Raw genomic sequence first — 25,705 nt, forward strand, 5'->3', positions numbered from 1 at the left:
TCCGATCCCTAATCCGGTGTGACCCTTAACCCGGGTTCTACTCTACATGTAGTGTAGACTGTAGTTAACGGGGCCCCATCAACTACAGTCTACACTAGTACTCAGTAGACCCAGGTGCTCGAAGTCCGTACACTTTTACAGTGTGTGTTTGTCGAGCTGAAACTCACACTAGCAACGATCACTTGCCAGAAACCTGCTCGTGGATGGAAGGTATCTTGTCCAAGTTTGTTCTGAGGGCAGGCTCGATTGAACCAGGCCATCTTTCGATCCGATCTCTGGAGTTCGCTGATTTTTCATATCAAATTTTGGTGTCGCAGAGGGTACTCTAAGTCCGTACTGATCAGAGGTGACTCGAAATACACACATATTTCTGCTAATTGCTAACTTGCAATCCCTCGGTTACGACGAAAGCACCGAAGGGATATGTTTGGCGTGTGCCTCCACCAGTATTTCTTGCAGAAGCGTAGTTTGTTGCCGAAATGCAAGCTGTTTTTAGTCGGCTCAGAGAAGAAGCAGCTGCGCTGTGAAAACCGCGGGAAAACAGTGGTGGAGATGCCAGGAGTGTCAACCTTTCTGCAAGGATTGGTGGTTCTCTGTAAATTCTTCTCCTCTGGTCATTGTGAGCTCTAAGCTGGCTCTTGATGATTGAGTGAAGGTCTGTTTGACGCTGTGTTCGTTCGAAATCGGTCTTGGCAAAGTTGATTTTTGCATGAAATGTAACCCAATTTGTATTTCGTATGGACACTCGAAAACCCACTCGCGTGGTATGGGACTTCTGCTTATCGTAGATCCCTGAAAATTGCTACGCAAGGAGAACATTTAACACTGTCCCCTCCATAACATATTTGAGTCGAATACAATAACAGAACATGAAATTATGGGCGTACGAACTTAGGATACCATGTACGGACTTCGAGCACCTGGGTCTACTAGTAGTGCACTGCAGTGGTTGACACGAATCTACAGACTGAGACAGTGCAGTGCGCGCGCACTAGTGCACTGCACTGCACTGTCACACATGACTTGTACTGTACATGTGCAGTAGTTGCACGTGTACTCTGCAGTCTGCCGTACGCGGCCTACAGTTGTATGGTGTTTCTAGTTGCAACTTTCTGTCTCGAATAGAAGCACAGCTTCTATTCAAATCGTGCTTCTCTGTCACGGCGCGCTTCGAAAAATCGGATTCTATTCGAGTCATGCTTCTATACAGGTCATGCTTTTATACGCGACATTACGGTACTTGCTACCTTGTTAATTGTATTCAACTTGAAAAGTAATGGCACGAATGGCCTAGTCGGAACTATATGGCAACTGTGCTTCGTGTGTTGATTATATGTGTTTACATGTGTATGATCCGTTGTGAGGGTGTCTATGAGTGCGTGTGTGTGTGTGTATGTGTGTGTGTGTGTGTGTGTGTGTGTGTGTGTATGTGTGTGTGTGTGTGTGTGTGTGTGTGTGTGTGTGTGTGTGTGTGTGTGTGTGTGTGTGTGTGTGTGTGTATGCACGTGCATGGTGAGTGCATGAAAGTAACTAATAACTTGACTTATTCACACAAGTAACATGTAACATGTAACACGTATGTATGAAAGGAAAGAAGCGTGTCAGGAATAGCTACTGTAACTACTGCTGTAATGGAATGTTACTGGGCAACTGTTTGGACTGGTGTCTACAAGTATCACGTGATCATGTCTGCTTTGAAAACAAACCTAACACTACTAGTTCTATCAGGAATGCAGAGTTGCAGACATGATACATTGGTGATGGCCGGCTCTACGGTATTCAGCTTTCCCACCAGATTTTGCTACTTGTATTGAACCTGGGTCTGCTGTAGAGGGAAAGCTCTCTGCTGTCCGCTATTTACAATTAGAAGTGCACTGCTCTTTTCCGGCTTGTGCTTTCCTGACGATACATTTGATGCGGGTTGTTGTGAATAGTCTACATGTTGTCCGTGACCTTGGAGGTCCCGTCCGTGACCTCTACGAGTTCCCCTTTTGGCCTATTTAATCTGTGTGGCGTTGTGTCCTCGCGGGCTATGTGCGGACCGCGCACAGACTGCGCAGGTTTCGCCACAGCACACATGCGCACCTAAGTTCCAAGGACATGACCTGTTTTGTTACCAGGATCCGTGGCATACCCACACTGTCCAGACCCTACCATGGTCAAGTGCATTTCATGCTCCAGGACTCTATAGCTGCAGCCATAGTATGCATGTGTGGGTGGGTGTGTTTGTTTGTGTGTGTCGGTGTGTGTGTTTGTTTGTGTATAATATACTAGTAATATATTATGTGGGTGTGTGCGTGCGTGCGTGCGAGCGGGCGCGGGCGTGCGTGCGAGCGGGCGCGCGCGTGCGTGCGAGCGGGCGCGCGCGTGCGTGCGTGTGTGTAGTATTATAGTAATAATACTAATAATGCAGATTAATGGGTGCACACAGCATGCTCCGTGCTACCACTCAAACTATGCTGCTATGTTTGCTAGCGCTGTTAGTGTTACTGTATGCTCATGCTTTGCTGCTGACTACGGTCACGTGCACTGTACATCACGGTAACCATGACGACCTAACATCATGGTGCATGCACACATGCTACTCTAATCAGTAATCTCTATGCCACGTGGCATTCTACTTGTTATTCAACGTGACACTCAACCAAGCATTCATTTGTGCGCGTCGCTCAACGTAAGCAGCGTGCGTCGTGGCACTTGATGTGGCATGCTAAAGTTTGCCTAGTTATATTTCGATCCGTTCTGCGTGTGGATCACTCTTGTCAGATTGTTGTGTTTCAACGGGTTGTGTTTTCTCTAGTCCTCATCCTTGTTGTCTCGAACCATGGCTGCCTTAAGGTCAAAGATATTTGTGCCATGACGGTTCCGCGCCTCCCCAGGGAACTGGATGCTTCGGGCAGGAAATCTGCCCTTGTGGATCGCCTGATTCAGGCCTGTGAATCTACTCCGAGCGCGGCGAGTGGGGCAGGCAGCTGAGAACACAAATTGTTGGCACCGTTTGCGCCAGCAGCGCCGTCTGATTTGAAATCCGCAGATGTTTGAGAGAAATGGAGTCACAACTCACAATGCTTACCAGGTGCAGGCTCACCTTTGGCCTCCATTTGCAGCCAGAGTCAGCGCAAGTCCACTCCTCTACTCTCTAGTAGGCTATGGCGGTATGGGTGACGAAACTGACAACCTACTCACCAGTTTTGTTTTCATCAGTCCCAGTCCAGGACGCGATCTTTGTGTCCCAGCAAGCGCGGATCACTATGGAAGGAAACGAAATTTGGTCTGCGAGCAGGCAAGATTCCCTCAGAGATCGCAGCAGCTGGGAATCCATTTATGGATATTATCTCGTGCCGGTACGCGGTACTTGTTTCGTTCCGTTTAGCCGAAGGTAGGATTTCAAACAACTGAACGACGAAAATGATTCGTCGTCGCCTCTTTGCAGTAGTTGCCGATACATCCTTGTCGGAGAGATTACAACTAGATCTTTCACTACCTCTGAGTCTTGATAGAGCTCTGGCCCAAGCTCGCGAGAAGGAAACTGTTCACCAGCAACAACCTGGTTGGTGAAAGTTGTGCACCGTCAGACCGCTGTACAACTTCACACAAAGTAAGTAATAGTTACTAGTATAGTGTACATAGCATGGTTTGAACAACGACATCACTCACACTCTCTGTGTTCGTGAGTCATATGCACTGGAGCTGCATACACGCACTGACTTAGTCGTAGTGTCTCTGATCGTCAGGATGCTATACTGTACTACTACGTAACCACAGGCACTCTCACTGAGTCACTGAGTCACTGAGGTGTGTAACATCCAGCCCTGTGCCCAGTGCCCAGTGCCCAGTGCCCAGTGCCCAGTGCCCAGTGCACAGTGCCCAGTGCAGTGCAACTGCCATCCTGCCACTTCAACTGCTCATGCTTTGCAGCAAAGACAGTATACTGACACAGTGGTCATCCCTACTTTAGTCTGCGCCCACTGACCCAGGCACAGCCCTAACCCTGGCATCAAGCAATCAATTACATCATTGTACTAATAGGTCTACCTGTCATTGCCAGCGACAATCCTTGTTTTGTCAAAATCAGTTCTGCAACCTCAGGCTGTGCAACTCCACACCAAGTCACTAGTACAGTGGACATAACATTCTTTGAACAGCTGCATCACTGTGTTTGTGAGTCATGTGCACTGGTCCTCTGAGCTGATTGCACAGTGCCATAGCCATGCATAGTCATCTTGTTGCTGATCACAACCATCTTGGTGGGTAAGGAACTCCCCCCCCCCCCCCTCACACACACACACACACCCTCACACACGCACACGCGCGCGGACATGCAAACACACACAAACACACACACACACACACACACACACACGCGCAGTGCATCAATCAATCAAGTACTAGTACTTGTCACTATTGAGGTGCACTACCCAAGTAAGTCACAGGCTGGCCTATGCCCATGGTGTTGCAGTCTGCTCCAGTTTGGATGAGGGTTAGTACTGTTGCAGATGACACTGACATCCCAACCAAATTGTACAGCCAGCTGTTGACGTGTTGCATGAATTCCGTCCGCCAGCAGATATGCTTAGGCCACTCTTGTGCAACTATCTATGTGGTCTTCCAGTATAACGCTCAACCTATCTAGTATCTGCCACACTCGACAAGGGTTGCGTCCTAAAGAACGAACTCGCCTGCCTTCTAGTCCAACTCACATTCGCAACCCACCATCTGCCCTACGCTGCTTGTCTGCCCTTTTCAAGGCCACATCTGAGATATCATCCCACAGAATGCTGAACCTCTCAGCCTCAACTAAGGATGACCTGAGCTGGTGGCACCAGACTCTGTCAACATATTGAAGGTGGGCACACACCGTTAAGTTCTCCTGTGGTCATTGCACTCGTCCTCACCCTCTACTTATCTGTGTCCAGCACCAATTACTGTTTAGAGCATCATACTTGCCAGTCAACTCCAATGCCGGTGGCTGATGCTCTGTACGGACCAAGTTGGATGCCTTCACAACCTTTGCTCCCACAGCTGCGGAGCGGCCTGGCGCCAAGGTCGAGCCGATCACTGCAGTAAAGTTCGTCCTTCTATTTGGGCAAGCTCCCTTTGCTGCACGAGCAATGTTCTGGCGTAGAATGCGGGACACCGGCAAGGAGCTCATCAAGATAATTGTCTTACTGCGAGACATTGGCTGTGTTCACATCTGTGTTGCTTGAACTCTTCTCAGTATCCTGTTTATCACATGCTGTCTCAATACACAAACAAATAATGCCTAGCCAACGAGGGACTTTTCGGTCCCCGTCCCTTAGACCTGTCTATCCTCTTGGCTCAGCCAAAATCCTGCTCCGGCAGTGATAATGCAGATTAATGGGTGCACGCAGCTTCGTGCTACCGCTCAAGCTATGCTGCTATGTTTGATAGTGCTGTTGCTGTGTTCTCATGCTTTGCTACTGACTACGGTCGTGTGCACTGCACTTCACGGTGACTATGTCGGCCAAACAACATTGTGCATGCACGAGTGATGGTACACTGAACGTGTCATTGAACATGTCACTCAACGTGTGGGCGACGTGCAACGTTTCTTAGTTAATGTGTGTGTGTGTCTGTGTGTGTGTGTGTGTATATATGTGTGTCCCATATGGTGCAGTGGTACGCGCAGTCGATTTCCAATCGAGAGGTTGCGGGTTTAATTCCTGACGATTATGGTCGCACACGACTTTTTTCTCTTTCTCATTCTCCTACCTCTTCTTTTATTCTCCTGGGTGGTTACCAACAGCCAGTGTATGCCCGACTATGTTGTGTGGTGTGTGTCAAAAAAATTTAAAAAAAGAAGAAGAAAAATGAAAATTGGAAAATAGGGATTCACTGTCCAGAAAAAGCCACTTCAAAAACAGCTGTGTGGTGGATACCAAACCAAAAATTAGTGGCGGTCAATTCATCAGCCTTGCAAGCTGTTGTATGGTGTAATCCCAGCACAAGTTGCTATGTCTAACATAGCTGTTCGCTATCATCACTTCCGCGATGGGCAGGTCTGAGGTCTGAGTGAGTGTGTGTGTATGTGTGTGTGTGTTTGTGTGTGTGTGTGTGTGCGTACGTGTGTGCACATGCACGTGCGTCTCGGGCTCCGTGCCGGGCGGCAGTGTCTGCCATTGCTGCTCAGGCGACTCCTCCGCCGCCGCGTGTGCGGCTCGCCCTCTCATGCTGCAAGGCCCACTGTGGGGCCTGTGGCCGGTGCTGCCGCTCTACTCGTGGATTCCAAATCCATAGCTGCCGGAGATGGCTCTCTCGTCGTGCCGATTGAACATGGTCCCTGATCTCTCGGCAGACTGCCCACTTTCTGCCTTCGCGCGTCGTTTTCCATGTTGTCGGCCCCGCGAGGGGACACGTGACCATAATGGCAGTGTTTACCAGGACCAGGACCAGGTGTGTGTGTGTGTGTGTGTGTGTGTGTATGTGTGTGTGTGTGTGTGTGTGTGTGTGTGTGTGTGTGTGTGTGTGTGTGTGTGCGTGTGTGCGTGTGTGCACATGCATGCGTGCGTGCATGCGTGCGTGTGTGTGTGTATGTGTGTGTGTGTGTGTGTGTGTGTGTGTGTGTGTGTGTGTGTGTGTGTGTGTGTGTGTGTGTGTGTGTGTGTGTGTGTGTGTGTGTGTGTGTGTGCAAGGGTGTTGCACATGGTACGGTCACTACGGTACTGACCGTACCACTATTTGCCCAAAGCACCCGTGGATCAAGATAATGTACTGATTTGGGCTCTAATTTTCCAAAATTTCGGCTCGGCCACCCTCCCCCACGAGTAAATTGTACTTCAGATGGCTGAGTGTATCACACAAAATTACCTTCCGACGCCCCTGCTGTGTGTGTGTGTGAGAGAGAGAGAGAGTGTGTGTGAGTGTGTGTGTGGGTGGGTGTGCGCGCATGCGTGCGCATGCGTGCGTGCGCCATATGGTGCAGTGGTATGTGCAGACAATTTCCAATCGTGAGGTTTTAGAGGTTTTACATCGGGCCCTAGACGACCGCTAAAATGGCCAACCCGACAACAAAGTAGTTGAGGCCAAAGACAATGATTTTATTTCTTGCGCATGCATACATAAGAAGTGACGTATTAATAGGAGTCGGGTTGCTACAGTACTCCCCTGCCAGGGGTGAGGTCGGGAGGAGTGAAGCACGGTAAACAAGAAAACTAGAGAGAAAGGAAGCGTGGCATGTACAAGGCGGAAAGACAATAAAAATATAATACAATATGCACAAGAGAGCGATGTGTGTTTTTGAAATTTGTTGACAACGTGGCAACAAAGACCGAAACAAAAGTCAAAGAGCAGGAAGTGGAAAACAGAGAGATGCATGACAGAGGCGGGTTAACGTGTCAGAGGTGTGTTAACGTGACAGAGGTGGAGGGCATGGCAGAGGCAGAAAGAAAGAAAAGAGGAAACGTACGCGTAACAGAGGAGTGTTATCATGTCAGAGGCGGCTGCATGTTGCAGGCTTGGCGGGGTACCAGCAGGAGCACTGCATTGGGGCGAGGTGTGCCGGTTGAGGTGGGGATGGATGGAGGCGTGCACAGCTCCACTTGTAAGTCCTGTGAGCTGTGCGTATGCCTACGTGCGTGCACTGTTGAGCTGGTACGGATGGTGGAGGTGGTGATGGCCAGATAAAAACTCCGAAGAGTGCATGTCGGGGTCACCAATTTAGGGGTTTTAGGTCGGGCCCTAGACGATGGCTACAATGGCCAACCGGACAACAAAGAAGTTGAGGCCAAAGAGAGTGATTTTATTTCTTGCATATGCTTGTGTATCAGAAGGTTGTGGTTTCGAATCACGTCGGGGTCACCGATTTAGGGGTTTATGTCGGGCCCTAGATGACGGCTAAATGGCCAACCGGACAACAAAGAAGTTGAGGCCAAAGAGAATGATTTCATTTCTTGCGCATGCTTATGTATGAAGTGATGTAATAGGAGTCAGGTCACTACAAGATTCCGGGTTCAATTCCTGACGATTATGGTCACACATGTCATTCTTCTCTTTCTCACTTACCTAGCTCTTCGTTCATTCTCCTGTGTGGTTACCAATAGACAGTGCATGCCAGAACATGTGGTGTGGTGTGTGTATAAAAAGAGGAAAAAAGCAAAAAAGGGGTTCACTGGACAGAAAAAGCTACTTCAATCAGCTGTGTGGTGTAGACCAGGCTTAGTGGCGGTCAATTCATCAGCCTTGCAGACTGTTGAATGGTGTAATGCCTGCACAAGTTGTTATGTCTAACAAAGCCGTTCACGATCATCGCTCACACGATGGACATGTCGGAGTTGGAGTCTCAGTGTGTGTAGGGGGGGGGGGGGCTCACACACGTATGTAAGTGTGTGATTGCGCGTACCGTACTCACTCGATTAGAAGCCCCTCTCGAATAGAAGCCCCTCTCGAATAGAAGCCCCTCTTGAATATAAGCCTCGTCAAAATTGGTATTGAAAAATACAAGCCCCGGCTTTTAATCCAGTGAGTACTGTACGTGTGTGTGTTTGTGTGTTTGTATGTGAGTGCGTTTGTGTGTGTGTGTGTGTGTGTGTGTGTGTATGTGTGTATGTGTGTGTGTGTGTATGTGTGCGTGTGCGTGGATGTGTATTAATAAGATAAGTCTCGTTATAAGACTTTTTTATGTCCCAACTTGCCATAGATTATGTACTTACTTGCCATAGATTATGTAGTAACGAGAGATGACCTGTACACAGTATTGAACTCTTGAAGGACATAGTCATCACAGTGTAGAGTTTTAAATACATTTCGTTTTCATGCAGGTTTTCACTACTGATGGAAACTTCATTACCATGTTCGGATCAGAGGGAGAGTCAGATGGTCAGTTCAAGTACCCTCGGTATATTGCCGAGGATAGGCATGGACACGTTCTGGTCACTGATAGAGACAACCACCGTGTTCAAGTAAGCTGATTAGTGATTAATTTGTCTTACCCTTTTGCTTCTAGCACTACTTCTGTTGCCAAGATACATCATACCCTGTGGCAAGAGTGTGAAGCTGTAATTGCAATGCATTTGGCCATTTTAGATTGAAAAGTCTCACCATGTGCTAGACTGGCTAGATGAAAACCTTCTACTGAGGTGGATTGATGACACTCGAGCTATTGCTGAGAGAAATACATTTATTTGCAGTGTGGATATTGTGACAATTAGAAACAAGAAACCAGTGATATACGGTTTCTTTTGGGCCAGGTCCAACACTTTATTGTCGCCCTTCGTACATATCCAGGGGTAATAGTGAACAAAAAAAGCAGCAAAATGAAAGCAATCTCTGGTGGAAGGGGGAGAACATCTTCAACAAATCAGCAAACCCTGGACTGTATGCACAATGACCCCCGTTGCATCTGCACGAATACACCATATAACTGCAGTAGCTGTGGACCAGGTGATGTGAACTATGCCATCAAGGACCGTGTGACGGTGTCTATAAAGTTGTGCACTCTTGGGTGGTTTTAAGAGCTCTTGGGTGGCTAAGTACTCCTGGGTGGCTAAGCACTCCTGGGTGGCTAAGCACTCCTGGGTGGCTAAGCACTCCTGGGTGGCTAAGCACTCCTGGGTTGCTAAGCACTTGTTCAGGACTCACCTTCACTACTATGCAATATTTGCCATGGGGCTGTTAAGTGATGACGTCACAGTTCCTTCGATACGCATAGCAACGATCCCACTGGGGACAAACAAAAGTAGCGTCGTCTCCACCGAACCAGTTGTCAGTGGCAACATATTGGAATCGTGTACATTTCTTCGTTTCTTCTTTGCTGTTTTCAGTGAGTGTTTTGTTTTCTCTTTGTCCTTGATCTCGACGGTGTTGTCGTGCTCAATACCTTACTGAGACGTCTCTTGTGACTGTAGCCAGTGTCACGGAGGATTTTATTGGCGTGACGAGGTAGATCGCCGAGATCGAGCGTGAAAAACGCTCTGCATTAGTAGCTCCTGTAGAATGTCTTCTGGGATGGCGTATCCATGGTCAACAAAGCCGCGGTGCAAGACAGCATAAGAGATCGTGTAAACGATGTGAACTCCAAAAGGTAAGCTCCTGAACAAGTGGAAAGATATGTGTATTTACAAAATCTTTCTTCATCCATCGATTGCCGCTATGCATTGCATTTTGTCTTCACAGATAATCTGGACAAATAAATTATATTGTAACTGGAGAGTGCAATCGTGCTTGGGACCCATCCCAATGTCATCACATGGCTGTGGTGACTAGTGTATACCTGTACCTGGGAGAGTTTTTCCTCAACTGAGACGGAGTGTAGGTGGATGGATTATGAGAAATGCGAAGATGTTGAGTAAGTTGTGTCGAAGAAATGTGTAATAAATAAAATTTACAGTTTACGCTCAAACATACACTGTACATGTACATGTAACATCATGATAATGATTCCATCTTCATATCTCCGCAACAGGTACGCCATACGCACCAAATACATGGTGTGTGTGTGCACGCGCTTGCGTGCGCGCGTACATGCACACACTCTCATGCGTGGCTGAGTTGGCCGGATGAACAGACCACGCATTTGCACGAGGTGTCCGTCATGTCATAGGAAATGTTGTACTTTATGACTTTATTCCAAAATAGTATGTCTTGCCCCTGTCAAATGGAGTTTGTGTCTATGCTCAGCGGGTATCGGGCCACGGCGCCACACTGCAATCAGCCCTGGAATTAAAATAGCACTTCATGGATTATTTTAACTAATTTCCTTTGCGTTTACATGTACTTTGTTGAGCCCGTGGTTTCATTTCTGTGTTCTGTTATGATTGGCCTCTGGAAATAACTGGAGTGGATGTCATTTTTGTCATATGTGTGTGCCTTGTGCAACAGGTTCAAGGCTAGATGCACTTCACATTCGGCGTGCGATCTCGGCGTCTGGGACCTGATAACGTCTTGGTTGGATGGGTAATCAAGGATGATACTACTCGGCACACTAATGTACATGTCAATGTAATTTTTACTTTTTCAGAGCTGCACTATTTACGGACGAATGTGTCTGTTAGAGAGGAAATAAATAGTATTCACATTCACAAACAAGTCCCACTTATTGTTTCTGTCCGTAAAAGGAAATTGCAATTTTTTGGTCAGATTGTTCGTTCCGGCTGTTTGTCATTGACTGTTCTTCAGGGTTGTGTTGCTGGAGGTCGTGGCCGAGGCAGGCCCAGAATGTCATGGCTTGATAATATTATTTCATGGAATGCACTTGACGTGCAGTCCCTGCTCGCTGCTGCACGCGATCGATTTTTATGGCGCTCGCTTTTCATACTTGCTCTGTGACGCCCCGACGGCCATGGGCTTGTGATGATGACTATCTACGTCTTGATGCTTACTTCGGTGCTAGCGTGTTTCCCCGGATTATTTCTATCATCATGCATGTTCTTGGGCTGAGCGAGCACATACACGAGTGTGCAGCTATAACCCCGTGTATCTTTGGTTACACTTTGTTCTGCAATGCATGTACCTTGTAACAGTATGTGCTTGCACTGCTTTGTGTGGCCTGCGTATTTCAGGACTGTTCAGTGCATTAGACCCAGGTTAGTTGGGTTGCCGGATGATCTCTTGTTGCGTCGCTCTGTGTTTTGTATTCATCATTTTTTGGGCTTGAGAATTGAGCTGTTGTGTGGTTCCCAATATCAAAACATCATGCTGGTGCTCTGTGTTTCGATTATCGACTGTCCGAGCAGTCACGATTCATTACCAGAACGGTCAATACTGTAGTCTCTTGACGTGTTTGTCTTTTTGTGTTTTCGCCGGGGGAATTAGCGGTGACGTTGCACATAGAACGGCAGTGTTGCATCACTTGACGACTCTGCCTCTGCATCTGACTTAATGTCCCCAGGATCTGGTGCAGATACACCAGACAGTCACTTCCTGTAAACACGCAAACAGCAAAAGAAGAGATCCCGCAAATCAGGAAAAACCATTGTGGAAAATATCGAGTAGATCATACACCATTCAATAATCTGGAGTAATTATTACAGTGAGACAAACACTTCAGTGCTCTCTCTCTCTCTCTCCATCCTTCCAAAATACCCTGTCACAATTCCCTAGAATTATTTCATTTTATATTCTCAGGACATTATTCTGAACATAGCCGTCAGATGCGAAAAGGGTGCTTATGGCATATTTTGGTCAAATTGAGATAAGGACTCAGGCAAAATCTATAGGATTTTATGCTTCACCTCCAAAAAACAGGACTCAAAAATTCAAATCCATCATGGAAATATCGTCAATTTAGTATTGCGAATATTTGCCACTTTTACGGTCTAAGTTGCAGAAAAATTGCTCTCCTGATTGGCCGGAAAAATCACGGAATAAAGCTGGTGGCCACAGTTCTTGGTAAGTAAGTGTAACTGAGGTGAACACATTGGCATCATTAAAGCAGCAGAAGTGACTAATCACAGTTTACCATGGGCCAGAAACACCAGCTGGGTTACAATTGCAAAGTAAAATCAGCATTAAATATCACGCTCTACTTACAGCAAGAATTATTGTTGTTCCTCCTCACCAGCAAATGAATAGCTAAATGACTGCCTCTGTCTTTTTTTGCCCTTGGAGTTTACTTCAGCTGAGTATCTTCCAATTTCAATAAGTGCCAGTAAGATTGCATTCCTTCTGCTCCTTCTCCTTCTCCATCTCCATAGAATTAAACCTGCTCTCCGCAATTCGAGCTGACGAAAATTGTTTGAGGCACTCGTCTCGGCATCCACACGCAGGAATCGCTTGCACAGGAGCTGCTGTTGCCGCTGCTGTTGCCGCACCAGCCCACGCTTGCTCCTGGGAAGATGAGCCACCAAAAAAGATCTCCGTAACTTCAGCAACGTTGATTTCGATTGGTTCTGCATTGTCCTCTTCTTCATCAGAAATTGCATCGCTGATTTCGGGTGCTGCACTTTCGCTCGGGTCATATACCTCGTCTGGCTCGCCCTCTGAGTGAGTCGCCAAAACCATCTACATCCATGTCCTGAAGAACTTTAGCTAAAGCCTCATCCACAGTAAAGTAAGACTGCCTGCTCATCTTGAAATTTGTAATAGAACAGAGAAGTCCAGCAGGTCAGGAGACGAAAGAATTATTTCGTTCAAAATCAGAATGGAGCTCGCGCCAACAAAAAAATGGCAGTTTCTTTTGTATGGAACTCCGCCGTGCTTTGCCGTATCAGGCCGGTTGAAGTATCTACGGAAAGCGGGGAGTCTCAGCAGTGCGCTAGTGCACATACCAGCGCTGTGGGATGCACACTCACACTGCAACGATCGAAAAATGACGTCACGTCAAGATTCACTCATGCACGTGACAGGTACATGACAGCCTGTCACTCTGACGCACTTTACTCGATTTGCTGTGTGATGCCATAAGCACCCTTTTCGCATCTGACGGCTATAATAATAACTTCTTCCATGGGTCTTCAATCACCACGGAGGGCGAGAATATATCTAAGTCATGCAGTTTACGGGAGGTGCGAGCTGTCATGGATATAGAGGCTGATATTATTGTGCCAGCGTGAGGGAAGAGACAGAAAGAAGACACTGATTTCTTGAACAACTCACCTACATACTGTAATTATAATCGAATCCACAGGGAGCGCTCGTACTTTGATCCATCAGGACGCGAAGAATCTTCAAAGCACTCTCAAACACGGAGTTTTACAGTGGGCAGCCAATTTCACAGCCATTATGAAGGCCCTCGACGACTACAGGAGATTTGTAGAGGAAAGAACAAGGAGTAAAGAGCGACAACAATCGCTTGACGAAAAAGCAAACAAAAACTGCTGTCTCTCCAGTCATTTAGATGCTGTTGCCTTTGACAACTGGTTCCATTCAGAGGACGCGACTTTTGTTTGTCCCCAGTGCTCTCCGTTGCTATGCGTATCGAAGGGGCCGTGACGTCACACTTAACAGCCCCATTATGCCAGATTACGCTGGCACTTGCAGTGCACTATAGTCTGTTTCAAAAAGATTTACAATCAGGTTTGTGTCTTAAAAAGTATGAAGATAAGGGAAATTTGGACAACAAAGTACATGGAATGGCTTGTTAGGACACGGCAAATTGTTCTGTGAAGGTTTCGGAACAATGGGACCAACCGTTAAGGAGTTAGAATTTCGGCCAGGTTTCCGGCCTTTTCCCATGGTTTACAATTTGCCCAGGAAGCCAGTATCGATTTTTTATCAAAACCCACGTTTTATCCTTTCCTTTTTGGCCTTGTGGTTATGAATGCTGTCTGCTGACCATGAAGTTGTGAGTTCAAATCCCAACCAGGGAGTCGTAAAATACGTATTTTACGACTCCCTGATCCCAACCTATCCTCAAGTCAAACTTTTTTTTCATTGTTTTTGGTGATCAAGCTGGTACAAGACAAAGAAGATGGCTAAACCAAACGACTTGTTGTTGGAGCTCGCGCTTCCTGCCGAACTGACTGACACTTGACTGGCTCACGCCATGTGAACACACCCACAACACTGCAATGGTGTGAGTGAATTATAATGGAAGTCATCGCGCTGTAGCTTTTTGAGATATATTTTAGTATTTCAAGATCAAAGTAGTGGTTGCGACTTCGGCGATAATTTGTAAGAAAGGGTTTGCTCCCCACACCGGAGCTCGCGCTATTCCGCCGACTTTACTTGACACTTGACTGACTCACGACTGCCATCCAGAGCACACGAGAAGTCCATCGAACCTTCGACTCGGCAAACCTGCAAGAAAGCACCACTCCCTGCTCAATACACAGTGTTTCGGGGAATTCACCCCTCATCAGTTGAGCTTGAGTAGGCTGAGGAAGATTGTGCCTGAAGAGCACCACTTATATAGTGCTCTCCAGGCACAAACATCACCAGGGATACAAACTTACAGAGACGCTCCGTTTCCAGCGCGACTGTAATTTTTGAAACGGACTGTAATTATTTCTTGTTTCTATATGCTTGAGTTGTATCTGTCGCGTATCTTTCTATGAGTACAATAAAAGATTTTTTTTTAACAGGCGGTAATTTTTATTAACTCTCAAAATAGAAATGAAAAACGTAAAATGTTTGGCACCTATGAAGTCAGGGGATGGCCCACGCCTGGTAAAAAAACAATGAGGAGTTTAAAAATACAAAGAAAACGAACTGAAAAAAGTAAATGAAACACCATTACCAAAGAAACTGTACTGTATCATGTACACCGTTTATGGCACAAGGGCACATTCAGCAGCTGCCAGCACAGCCGAACCAGACAGATGTCGAGGCGGGTTCCGACGGTGACCACGTAGACTGGCAACCATTGCTCGAACAAGGCAAAAGGAGATCTTCGCCCGTACAAAAGCCATCATAACCGGGAAAGGTTCACGGCGCTTTTCACACAGCTTGCTGGCAATCCTGGCAAAGAGTGCCGAAGCAGCTTTCCCCTGGCCGCCAGTGGTTGCAAAAACCACGGGTACAAACGAGGAATGCTCCACCTCCAGGACTCGCCGTTCATACTTACGCCTCTTCTCCTGCTCTTGCTTTCTGTAGACAGACGGGAGAGTAAGGTTTCGGTTGGAGGGGACAAAAGGGTTAAACACCCGAACATCAAACATTGTCCTCTCTAACCTACTCCCATACACTCCACGTGCTGCCACATCAAGACGAGCATGAGCCTCCGTGTTGGCCGACCGGAGAGGGAATGTTTCACCAGAGAGGGGTTCCAACTCTGGCTCCACGCTGACGTCATGCGCAACCTCACGCAACAGATTAGCGGTTAGATCCCGGAGCTCGTTGTGGCGCATCCCAGTGAATCCTCCGATGGCACATGATAGGGCATGGGTGGTGTCGAAGGGCTTTCCACAGGTGCAGTGAGACGGCAACCGGGGAGGGGTCCAGCCGTAGCGCAGACATAGGGCATCCCGGAAGCCAGCCTTGTGGATGGTAAACTGGAACCGGCGAGATGGCCGACTAGTGAGCCAACTGGAGGCACCTTTCTCTGCGGCTAGATCCAGAGTCCGCCTGTGCGTTGGGCCGCCTTGGCTGCCTTGGTGACAGCCGTAGACGTGTCGTACTGCTGGGAAAGGGTCCCTGGGTTTAGAATTCCCAAGCCACCATGACGACACGGAAGCGCCAGGATGGCACGTTCTTCCTCGCCAGGGGCCTGGCGACCAGTCAGTGCAGGGAGGAAAACTTGCCTGATGGAGTTTTCCAGCGGTGTCAAGAGGGCCGCGATGGCTGGCATTGTCCTCGCAAGGAATGACCACTTATGGCGGAGACCATGGGTAAGGACAGCGTAAGCAGCCTGAGGTTGAGACGCCGCATGTTTGGCGAGGGTCTGCAGCTCTGTGCACCATGTGTCAACCTTCTGCGACACGTAACCGTCGCAGAACAGGGCAGAGCCTAGGGCAGCACCAAGATGACGATAGCCGTCCGTCCGGATGTTGACCCCGGTTGTGGCAAACAATTCTGTTGCTAGCGCAAGATGTTGTGGCTTCACGAGGAGAACGGACTTTGACGGGTTGATGTCGTAACCGTACCTGGTGCCTCGATCTACTAGGATGGACCACCAGGTGCGCATTGGTCGGAGAGCGCCGGCTGAAGTTGCGTCATCGGCATACCAGAACTGCATGGCCCCAGCTGCGGCGGCTTCCCGGATCAGTGGCACTGTGCCAAGCGCATACATTGGCATAGCCAATGGGTCTCCTTGAGTGGTGCCCTCAGAAGACAGGATCACCTCTCTTCCAACATACAGGTGAGCTGGGGAGCGGTAGGTGTTGATAACAGCTGGCGCGAGCTCAGGACATAGCCGCTGAACATTGCGCAGGCAAACAGCTCTATTTAGGCGATTGAATGCGTTCGTTGCATCCGCGAACAGGACTCCCTCCGTGTGGTCATCATCGAAGGTGGTCTTCACCGCATGAATGGCGGCTTCCACGCCGCACTCTTGCCCACCGCATAACTGCAGACAGCCAACAGCACTCTCTACTGCCGAGCCAACAATTTGAAGTATGGCTTTGCCCAGAATGCGGCGAACGACTTCCCCGATCCCGATAGGCCGAACACCTGGCTGCTTGTCCAAAGGCACTAGACGGCAAGCCACATAAGCTTCCAGTGAGATGGGGTCCACATACTTGGTAGCTATTCGCCTGGCACAGGTAACCAGAGCATCGCAGAGTGCATCCGAGGCTGAGCGGAAGGAAGTGCAAATCTTTCGCCAATTGGCTGCGTCCATGCCTGAAGGCCCGGCTGCACCATGCGTGCGCAGCGCAGCTTGGCGAATAACGTCCCTATTGAGTGCCGTGAAGATGATCGGATGTGGTTGAGGCAGAGGCTCTCCGTCCATAACTGCGTCTTCGTTTAGAGGTGATGCTGCTGGATGCTTCTCTCGAAGAATCTCTCGAACGGTGTGGTCACCTATGACATTGTCAAGGCGATGCAGGTCACCCTTACTGTCGCCGTCAAGCATACGTGTGGCAGAGCCTATCTTTCCATCCATGACCAAGGCGGCAAACCTCCTTGCGTCACTGTCGTCTTTTGCTCGCTCTTCCCTGCTGAATTTGTTTGTAGCCTCTCGTATCTGTTGTTGGATTGTACGAGCTTCAGTCATCAACTCATCGATATCTCCAGTATCCCAGCTCGACAGTCTGCGTTGGAGGCAATCAGCATGCTCTCGGCTGTCTACCATACGATATGGCTGTTGAAGCAGTACCTGTGTATCCACCATCGCTACCTTGATGGACACACCCTCGCCTGCCGCTGCATCACCAAAGCACTGGTATAGACGAGCTATGATGTTAACATACTTCTCACCAGTTGCGCCCGATGGGACACTAAACAGATTCGGGCGGAAGTGAACTGCTTCAGCATACGCTGCGTTGATCACCTGGCGGGATGAATCGAGATCAAAATTCCCTATGCGTAGGTCACACTCTGCGTTCTGGTAAGGTGGCAAAGGAAAGCGGGGTTCTTCCCTGGGCTCATCGTCCGCCAGTGTCGCAAGGAGAGCTACTTGGCTGTCCGTGACTGTGCCGTGGGTCACCTGATCCTGTACGTGAAGGAGCTCAGCCGAGTCAGCACCGGAGTTAACAGGGTCTTGTACGGGGGTGCTGTGCCCCGCTAAAGTAGATCTACCTGAGAGGCTGGCTGTCGACGGTTGGAGAGCAGGCGATGGTGGGTTACTATCCTCTGCTGTCGGTCGAGTAGCTGGTTCGAAAACTGGTACGGTACGGGTCACTGACGCTGTGGGCGGTGGTTGTTGAGATGACGGTTGAGACGGTTGGGATGTCGGGCCGGGTGAGCTGTTGTTTCGGCATCGATTTTTCTTGGATGGGAGACAATTCCTGCATCCTCGACCCCCCTTGTGGCATTCACACCGGACGCAGGTGCCGCTGCCATTGCACCGGCAGCAAGTGGCACTCTGCATCAGCTGGATTGCCGGCCTATGCCGGAGCCGCGCTGGAGCCGGAAAATCCACCGAAAAACTACAGCTACAAAAACGCGTGCCTACCCTGCAAAAGCCGAAGATCTAGCCGCGTATCTTTCTTGGCTCGATATAAGTACGTTTATAGCTGTAGTCATCCTGTCCCAGCCGGCAGGGGGTCGCACGGGTTCATGACCTTTACGTTTCCGGCGTTTGTACATTTCTGTTGTACCAGCGCTGCTGCTAATTTGTCGTAGATTGCGCATATGGCCCTGCATGTGCCGTACGCGCGGCGCTTTTCTTTGCTTTTGTATTTGCTGTTTCTCCCTGCTTGGGCGAGTTGTCGTGAGAGAGAAACAGAGTGAAATGGAAGAAAGAAGTCGTTTGGAGTTTGTCGTAGAACTACTAGAAATAGCATAAGCGTGATTCCGCCACGCAGTTCATATTCGGAACAGATGGTAGCAGAGGATGGTTCGAACAATATTAGAAATTAGCAGTTTGTAAGTCGAAAATGTTAGAGTGTACGAGTAGCGATGTCGAGGAGAGCAGCTCGATCAGCCCACATGAAGTGGAGGTGGAACAGGACCCACCGGAAAGCAAGAAGCATACGGCTTCCAGCGGTGTACCTCCTGGCAAGTCGATTGTACCACCTGAAAATGTCGAAGGCCATTTGATGCAATTGAAAAGCAAAAAGCAAACAGCAAAAAGAGAATTTACAAACAGCCGACGAGGGTTGTTGGTTATAATGCGAGAGGGCGGTACGATGGAAGCGGCGGACCAGCAGCTCTGGTATCTTGAGAATGTCGAGCAAGAAATATTTGCATTGCTGACCGACATGGAGGAACTGTACTTGGGAACTAATAATATCAAAGCCGTATCGAAGGTACACGACGAGATGGAAGACTTGAATCAAGAAACGAGAGCGACGACCGATCGCTTCGACCAGTTCGCGAGCCAGCTCGAGTCGCAGGTTAAAAAAGAGCCTGCACTTGCAGCGGGCCAGGACTCTGTGGAAAGGACGAGTAGTAGTACTAGTAATAGTGTGGATGCCACAGCCCAGGCTTTCATGCCAAGTGTGACCCAGTCTCAGGAAGAAAAGGCCACTCCAGCTGACTCAGATAGTCAGCAAGCACTGGAATCAGATACTAGCAGTACTGGTATCAGGAGAGGTGTTAGTGCAGCAGCTGAGACTGTACACCAGGAACAGTGGCAACCTGGTCAACCAAGTAAGCAGTTAGATCCTGCACTGAGTACTACTGCCAGCCAGTCATCAGTGACCCAGACTAGCCAGACCGGAGCTGTCACTGCTAGCTCATCAGTCAGTATGACCACTAGCAGCACAGGGGATGGGACCAGTCCACGTCATGTACCTGTCCCAGTAAGTGCACCACTGTACACTCATGCACATACCGGAATATCCAGCAGTACAAGTACAAGAAGCAGTAGTGCAAGGGTAGCAGTCAGTACTACTAGTAGTAGACCAGCTCTGCCAGCAGTGCGCATGTCCGCAGTAGCGCAGCCGGCACTGCCAGCAGTGCGCATGTCCGCAGTAGCGCAGCCGGCACTGCCAGCAGTGCGCATGTCCGCAGTAGCGCAGCCGGCACTGCCAGCAGTGCGCATGTCCGCAGTAGCGCAGCCGGCACTGCCAGCAGTGCGCATGTCCGCAGTAGCGCAGCCGGCACTGCCAGCAGTGCGCATGTCCGCAGTAGGGCAGCCGGCACTGCCAGCAGTGCGCATGTCCGCAGTAGCGCAGCCGGCACTGCCAGCAGTGCGCATGTCCGCAGTAGCGCAGCCGGCACTGCCAGCAGTGCGCATGTCCGCAGTAGCGCAGCCGGCACTGCCAGCAGTGCGCATGTCCGCAGTAGCGCAGCCGGCACTACCAGCAGTGCGCATGTCCGCAGTAGCGCAGCCGGCACTGCCAGCAGTGCGCATGTCCGCAGTAGCGCAGCCGGCACTGCCAGCAGTGCGCATGTCCGCAGTAGCGCAGCCGGCACTGCCAGCAGTGCGCATGTCCGCAGTAGCGCAGCCCGCACTGCCAGCAGTGCGCATGTCCGCAGTAGCGCAGCCAGCACTGCCAGCAGTGTGCATGTCCGCAGTAGCGCAGCCGGCACTGCCAGCAGTGCGCATGTCCGCAGTAGCGCAGCCGGCACTGCCAGCAGTGCGCATGTCCGCAGTAGCGCAGCCGGCACTACCAGCAGTGCGCATGTCCGCAGTAGCGCAGCCGGCACTGCCAGCAGTGCGCATGTCCGCAGTAGCGCAGCCGGCACTGCCAGCAGTGCGCATGTCCGCTGTAGCGCAGCCGGCACTGCCAGCAGTGCCATGTCCGCAGTAGCGCAGCCGGCACTGCCAGCAGTGCGCCTGTCCGCAGTAGCGCAGCCGGCACTGCCAGCAGTGCGCATGTCCGCAGTAGCGCAGCCGGCACTGCCAGCAGTGCGCATGTCCGCAGTAGCGCAGCCGGCACTGCCAGCAGTGCGCATGTCCGCAGTAGCGCAGCCGGCACTGCCAGCAGTGCGCATGTCCGCAGTAGCGCAGCCGGCACTGCCAGCAGTGCGCATGTCCGCAGTAGCGCAGCCGGCACTGCCAGCAGTGCGCATGTCCGCAGTAGCGCAGCCGGCACTGCCAGCAGTGCGCATGTCCGCAGTAGCGCAGCCGGCACTGCCAGCAGTGCGCATGTCCGCAGTAGCGCAGCCGGCACTGCCAGCAGTGCGCATGTCCGCAGTAGCGCAGCCGGCACTGCCAGCAGTGCGCATGTCCGCAGTAGCGCAGCCGGCACTGCCAGCAGTGCGCATGTCCGCAGTAGCGCAGCCGGCACTGCCAGCAGTGCGCATGTCCGCAGTAGCGCAGCCGGCACTGCCAGCAGTGCGCATGTCCGCAGTAGCGCAGCCGGCACTGCCAGCAGTGTGCATGTCCGCAGTAGCGCAGCCGGCACTACCAGCACCACCACAGCCACCACAATCGGCAAGGGCAGCTGTCGGCCAGGACCTGTGGAGGCAGCTTAAGCGAGTATCGATTCCAGTATTCCGTGGGGACAAGAAGCAGTTCCCAAGCTGGAAAGCAGCATTTCTAGCATGCATTGATCAAGCTCCGCTGACAGCCGAGTACAAAATGCTGCAGCTGCGGGAGTACCTGGCAGGCGACGCATTGAGAGCAGTAGAGAATCTGGGCCACTCTGCCGCTGCATATGAAGCTGCCAAGACCCGTTTGGAGAGAAAGTTCGGCACAAGTCGGCGACAGGTGAGCCTGTACCTCGAGGAGCTGGACAGATTCCGACCCATTCGTCCAGAATCAGCAAAAGATGTAGAACGATTTGCTGACCTACTTGACGTGGCAGTCATCAATCTGAAGGATATGCAGCGGACTGAGGAGCTGGGCAACGGTTCCCTGTATGCCAAGCTGTTGTCTAAAATGACGGAAGCCATGGTAGTCAACTATCAACGCTGGCTCTACGAAAACCACGAACCCGAGAATGTGGAAGCCCTGCTGACCTGGGTAAATCGTGAGGCAGAATTCGCAGTCATAGCTGCCGAGTCAGTCCGGGGAGTGACCAGGGGAGTGACCTCGCAAACCCGTCAACAGGAGTCCAGCACTGCACGGCCAAGGGACGTGAGCAGCCATGGTTGAGGAGCAGATCGGCGTACCTCGCATCACACCTTCGTGAGCTCAAGCACTAGTGGCGACCTGCCGAGCCGCAACCGCTCTTGTCCAGCATGTGGCCAGGGTCATCCAGTGTGGCGATGCCCAACATTTCAATCGCAAAGTGTCACAAGGCTTTGGGCCACAGCACGAGGAGCCGCATTGTGCTACAGGTGTTTAGGCAGCGGGCACAGTGGGTTGAACTGCACACGCAGCCGCACCTGTGGGATCGACGGCTGCACGGAAACGCACAACCGCCTGCTCCAATCATTAAACAGTGACACCAGTATGGACCCTGCGGCGAGGAAACCAGCTGGAGCTCAGAGCAGTAACAACCAGGGTATGGCAAAGCCAAGAGCAGCACCCAGTCAACCAGACAGGTCAGGCCAGATGTCTGGGCCTCCTTCATCCGTCATGAACACGGAAGGGGAGTCAGTGTCCTTAACCGGTGCGCATTTCAGAACGCATCACGGCCAGCAAGTTGAGCCACAGACAACCCTGCGGACAGTGCCGGTGACCTTGGTAAACGGCAACCGCAAGATTGCGGTGAATGCCCTACTTCATGACGGCAGCACCGTGTCCTACATGAACAGTAGCATCGCAGCTGAACTGGGTCTAGCAGGAGAACAAAAGAGTATTACGGTGTCTGTCCTCAACGGAGCAGCGACAACGTTCAATACCGCCTCAGTGAACTGTCAAATCAGCAGCAGTGACGGAAGTGCCGGGTATGACTTCACGGCATGGACAACCAACAAGGTGACCGTATCACTCAAGGCAATTAACTGGAACAATCAGCGCGATCGGTGGCAGCACTTGAGAGAGGTCCCATTCCCTCCTCTCAATGGAACAAAACACATTGACATACTCATCGGAGTCAACCATCCGTACCTACATGCATCGCTAGACGAGATTGCAGGAGGTCCAGGAGAACCTGTTGCACGAAGAATTCCACTAGGCTGGACTTGTGTCAGGCTCGTCAATCCCGACGCCACAGCCATCACATCACTGAACGGTCACAGTACGACAACCGCCAGTCTCGAGCAGCTCAACCAGGTCGTGCAGCGGTTCTGGGAGATCGATCAGAGCGGCACCGAGCTACGCAGCCACGTGCAGTTGACAACAGCCGAGCAGCAGGCCACAGACCGCGTCTCAACATCGCTGATTGGCACTAGCAGCGGGCGCTACGAGATCCAGCTGCCATGGAACGCCTGGAAAATAGAGCTCAGAAACAACTACGCTATGGCACCAGCGCCGGCACAGCTTTCATTGACGGACAATGCGAAGCAAGAAGTGAAGAAGGACCATCGGGCTACGGCATCACAGAGCCAACAACAGCAGACGTTCACAGGCAGCATCACTGCCGCCGACTTAGGACACTTGGACCTGTCTCGCTATTCCGAGTTTAATCGACTCCTATACGTCACAGCCTGGGTGTTCCGGTTCATCCAGAATTGCCGCACACCGGCCAGCAAGTTGGTGACGTCCACGCTGACAGCAGATGAGCTGAAGGACGCAAGAACGTACCACTGCAGAACAGCACAGCAACAAGCGCTTGAGTACAACACCGTGAGGCAGAAGAACTCACTGCCCAAGGCCAGCAGTCTGAGGCAGTTCCAGCCGTTCATCGATGCGGACGGATTGATGCGGGTTGGTGGTCGTCTGCAACATGCCGAATTTCTATCGTTCGACCAGCAGTGCCTGAAAATACTGCCAAAGAGACACAGAATCACGCAACTCATCATCAAGTCGTACCATGATCGCGGGAATCATACGTGCGGCCTCAATCACATGCTATCGGAGCAATCAAATCAGTATTGGTTGCTCGGTGGGCGTGACGAGATTCGTTCCTGTGAGTCCAACTGTGCCAGATGCAAGCTACGAAAAGCATAACCAGCAGAACAGGTAATGGCTCCCTTGCCGAAGGTACGAGTCAGCCTGCCGCTACGACCCTTCGCACGAGTTGCAGTGGACTACGCTGGGCCATTTACAACAAAGCAAGGACGAGGCAAGACCCGAGCCAAGAGGTACCTCTGTCTGTTCGCTTGCCATCTGACACGCGCCGTTCACTTGGAGCTAGCGTACGGCCTCGACGTGGACTCGTTCCTCCAAGCGTATCATCGCTTCACCAACCGGAGAGGAACGCCAGTGGAAGTCACATCCGACAATGAAACAAACTTTGTGGGCGCCAACAATGAGATCCGTGAGTTGGCAGAGGCGCTAGATGTCGACAAGCTCCAGCGAAGCATGGCGCAAGAAGGCACTCGTTGGCACTGCAACCCACCTAGTGGACCGGACTTTGGTGGCGCACACGAAGCACTGATCAAGGTGGCGAAACGAGCTTTGTCTGCCACACTCAGCAACCGCGATACGACTGACGAGGAGTTGTACACCGCCATTACCGATGCTGAAGCGCTAATGAACTCCCGCCCATTGGGATACCAGTCAGCCGACCCACGTGATCCGTTACCGCTAACGCCGAACCATTTCTTGCATGGGCAGCAGGGCATGCCATTCGTCCCAGCAGGCACTGACGAGACGCAATGGACACTCAAACAGCGATGGCGGATGGTCCAGGACATCGTACTTCAATTCTGGTGCCGCTGGATGAAGGAAATTGTGCCAGAGCTAAACCGTCGCAAGAAGTGGACTCAGACCAAGCCAGATCTCACCGTCGGAGATGTTGTGCTAGTCGTGTCACCAGACACTGCACGAGGAGAGTGGCCACTAGCAAGAGTGGAGGAAGTGTACCCAGACAGTGATGGGCATGTTCGAGTCGTGAAGATCAAGGTCCGAGGGAAGTATCTGACACGGCCTATCACTCCACTGTGCCGTATTGACGCGGAGTGAGCAGTAAGAGAATTAAGTCAAAGTGTGTATGAATATTCGACAACGCATTGCTCGTTTGCTCGTTATGTTCGGAGTGTTTTTCATTATTGGTTGTTGTTATCGTAGTGCAGTTTAGCCTATGCACCCGTTTGCATGTTGTCAAGCAGTATGCTATTTTGATTCGTAATGTTCCTCAGCATGAAATGGACCAAGACTTTGTACTTTATTATTATTATTATTATGCTCTATTCGCGTTAGCATCAGTGAGCTTATAAAGCTCACATATAGCCTTCGCTTAAGCCGCAAGAAGCGTTGTACTTACATGCCAAAAAGATCCTTGTGGAAGAAGTCAAAAAGATGGTAGCTGTTCAAATAACTACGTAGGTACGCATGGATCTCTACCTTTCGGCATTCTCCTTCTGCACGACGTACCCATGTGTGCAGCTCTGGTGTCCAAGTTCACAAGGCATTAGTGCACCGAACATCGAAGCAGCTACAGTGTAGGTCGATCGACCAGCACACGGGTTTGACTACGTTTTGACGATGAATGTACAAGTGGAGATCTAGTTCGGCGTGACATCACACGGTACTTTGCGACAACTGTGGGCACCTTCATTTCAAATCCTGAAAACTGTCACCCAAGGGAAATAATGGCGTTGACAGTTCCTCCATTCCAAGTTCATAGTGAGATGGTTACTCTAGTATACTAAAGTATTCGGAAACCTGAATCTGTGGACAGCATCCTCTGTGGTCCTTTGTGGACTCGTCAGCGCAGCAAAGGGAAAATGTGGGCGAACCTGATTCATGTAGCAATGAAAAAATATTTTCCAAAGCCAGATTTAAATAAGGTCCAAAAGCACGTTGCCGGAGTGCTCAAACTGACAC

General features: G+C 50.5%; 1 protein-coding gene and 1 long non-coding RNA gene across 2 annotated transcripts in view; both read left to right on the forward strand.

The window, feature by feature from the left end:
- Positions 1–25,705, forward strand: part of LOC135811230 (tripartite motif-containing protein 2-like) — a 154,794-nt gene that overhangs the window by 114,794 nt on the left and 14,295 nt on the right. The window contains exon 10 of the mRNA XM_065324427.1: positions 8,778–8,918. Coding sequence (XP_065180499.1) covers positions 8,778–8,918 — 141 coding nt within the window. The remainder of the gene's footprint in view (positions 1–8,777; positions 8,919–25,705) is intronic.
- LOC135812426 (uncharacterized) lies at positions 9,330–11,621 on the forward strand. The gene is made up of 3 exons (XR_010552795.1): positions 9,330–10,039; positions 10,132–10,303; positions 10,837–11,621. It is a non-coding gene; the product is annotated as an uncharacterized LOC135812426 (long non-coding RNA).

Source organism: Sycon ciliatum, chromosome 3 (assembly GCF_964019385.1).
Source record: "Sycon ciliatum chromosome 3, ocSycCili1.1, whole genome shotgun sequence".
Classification (NCBI taxonomy): domain Eukaryota; kingdom Metazoa; phylum Porifera; class Calcarea; order Leucosolenida; family Sycettidae; genus Sycon; species Sycon ciliatum.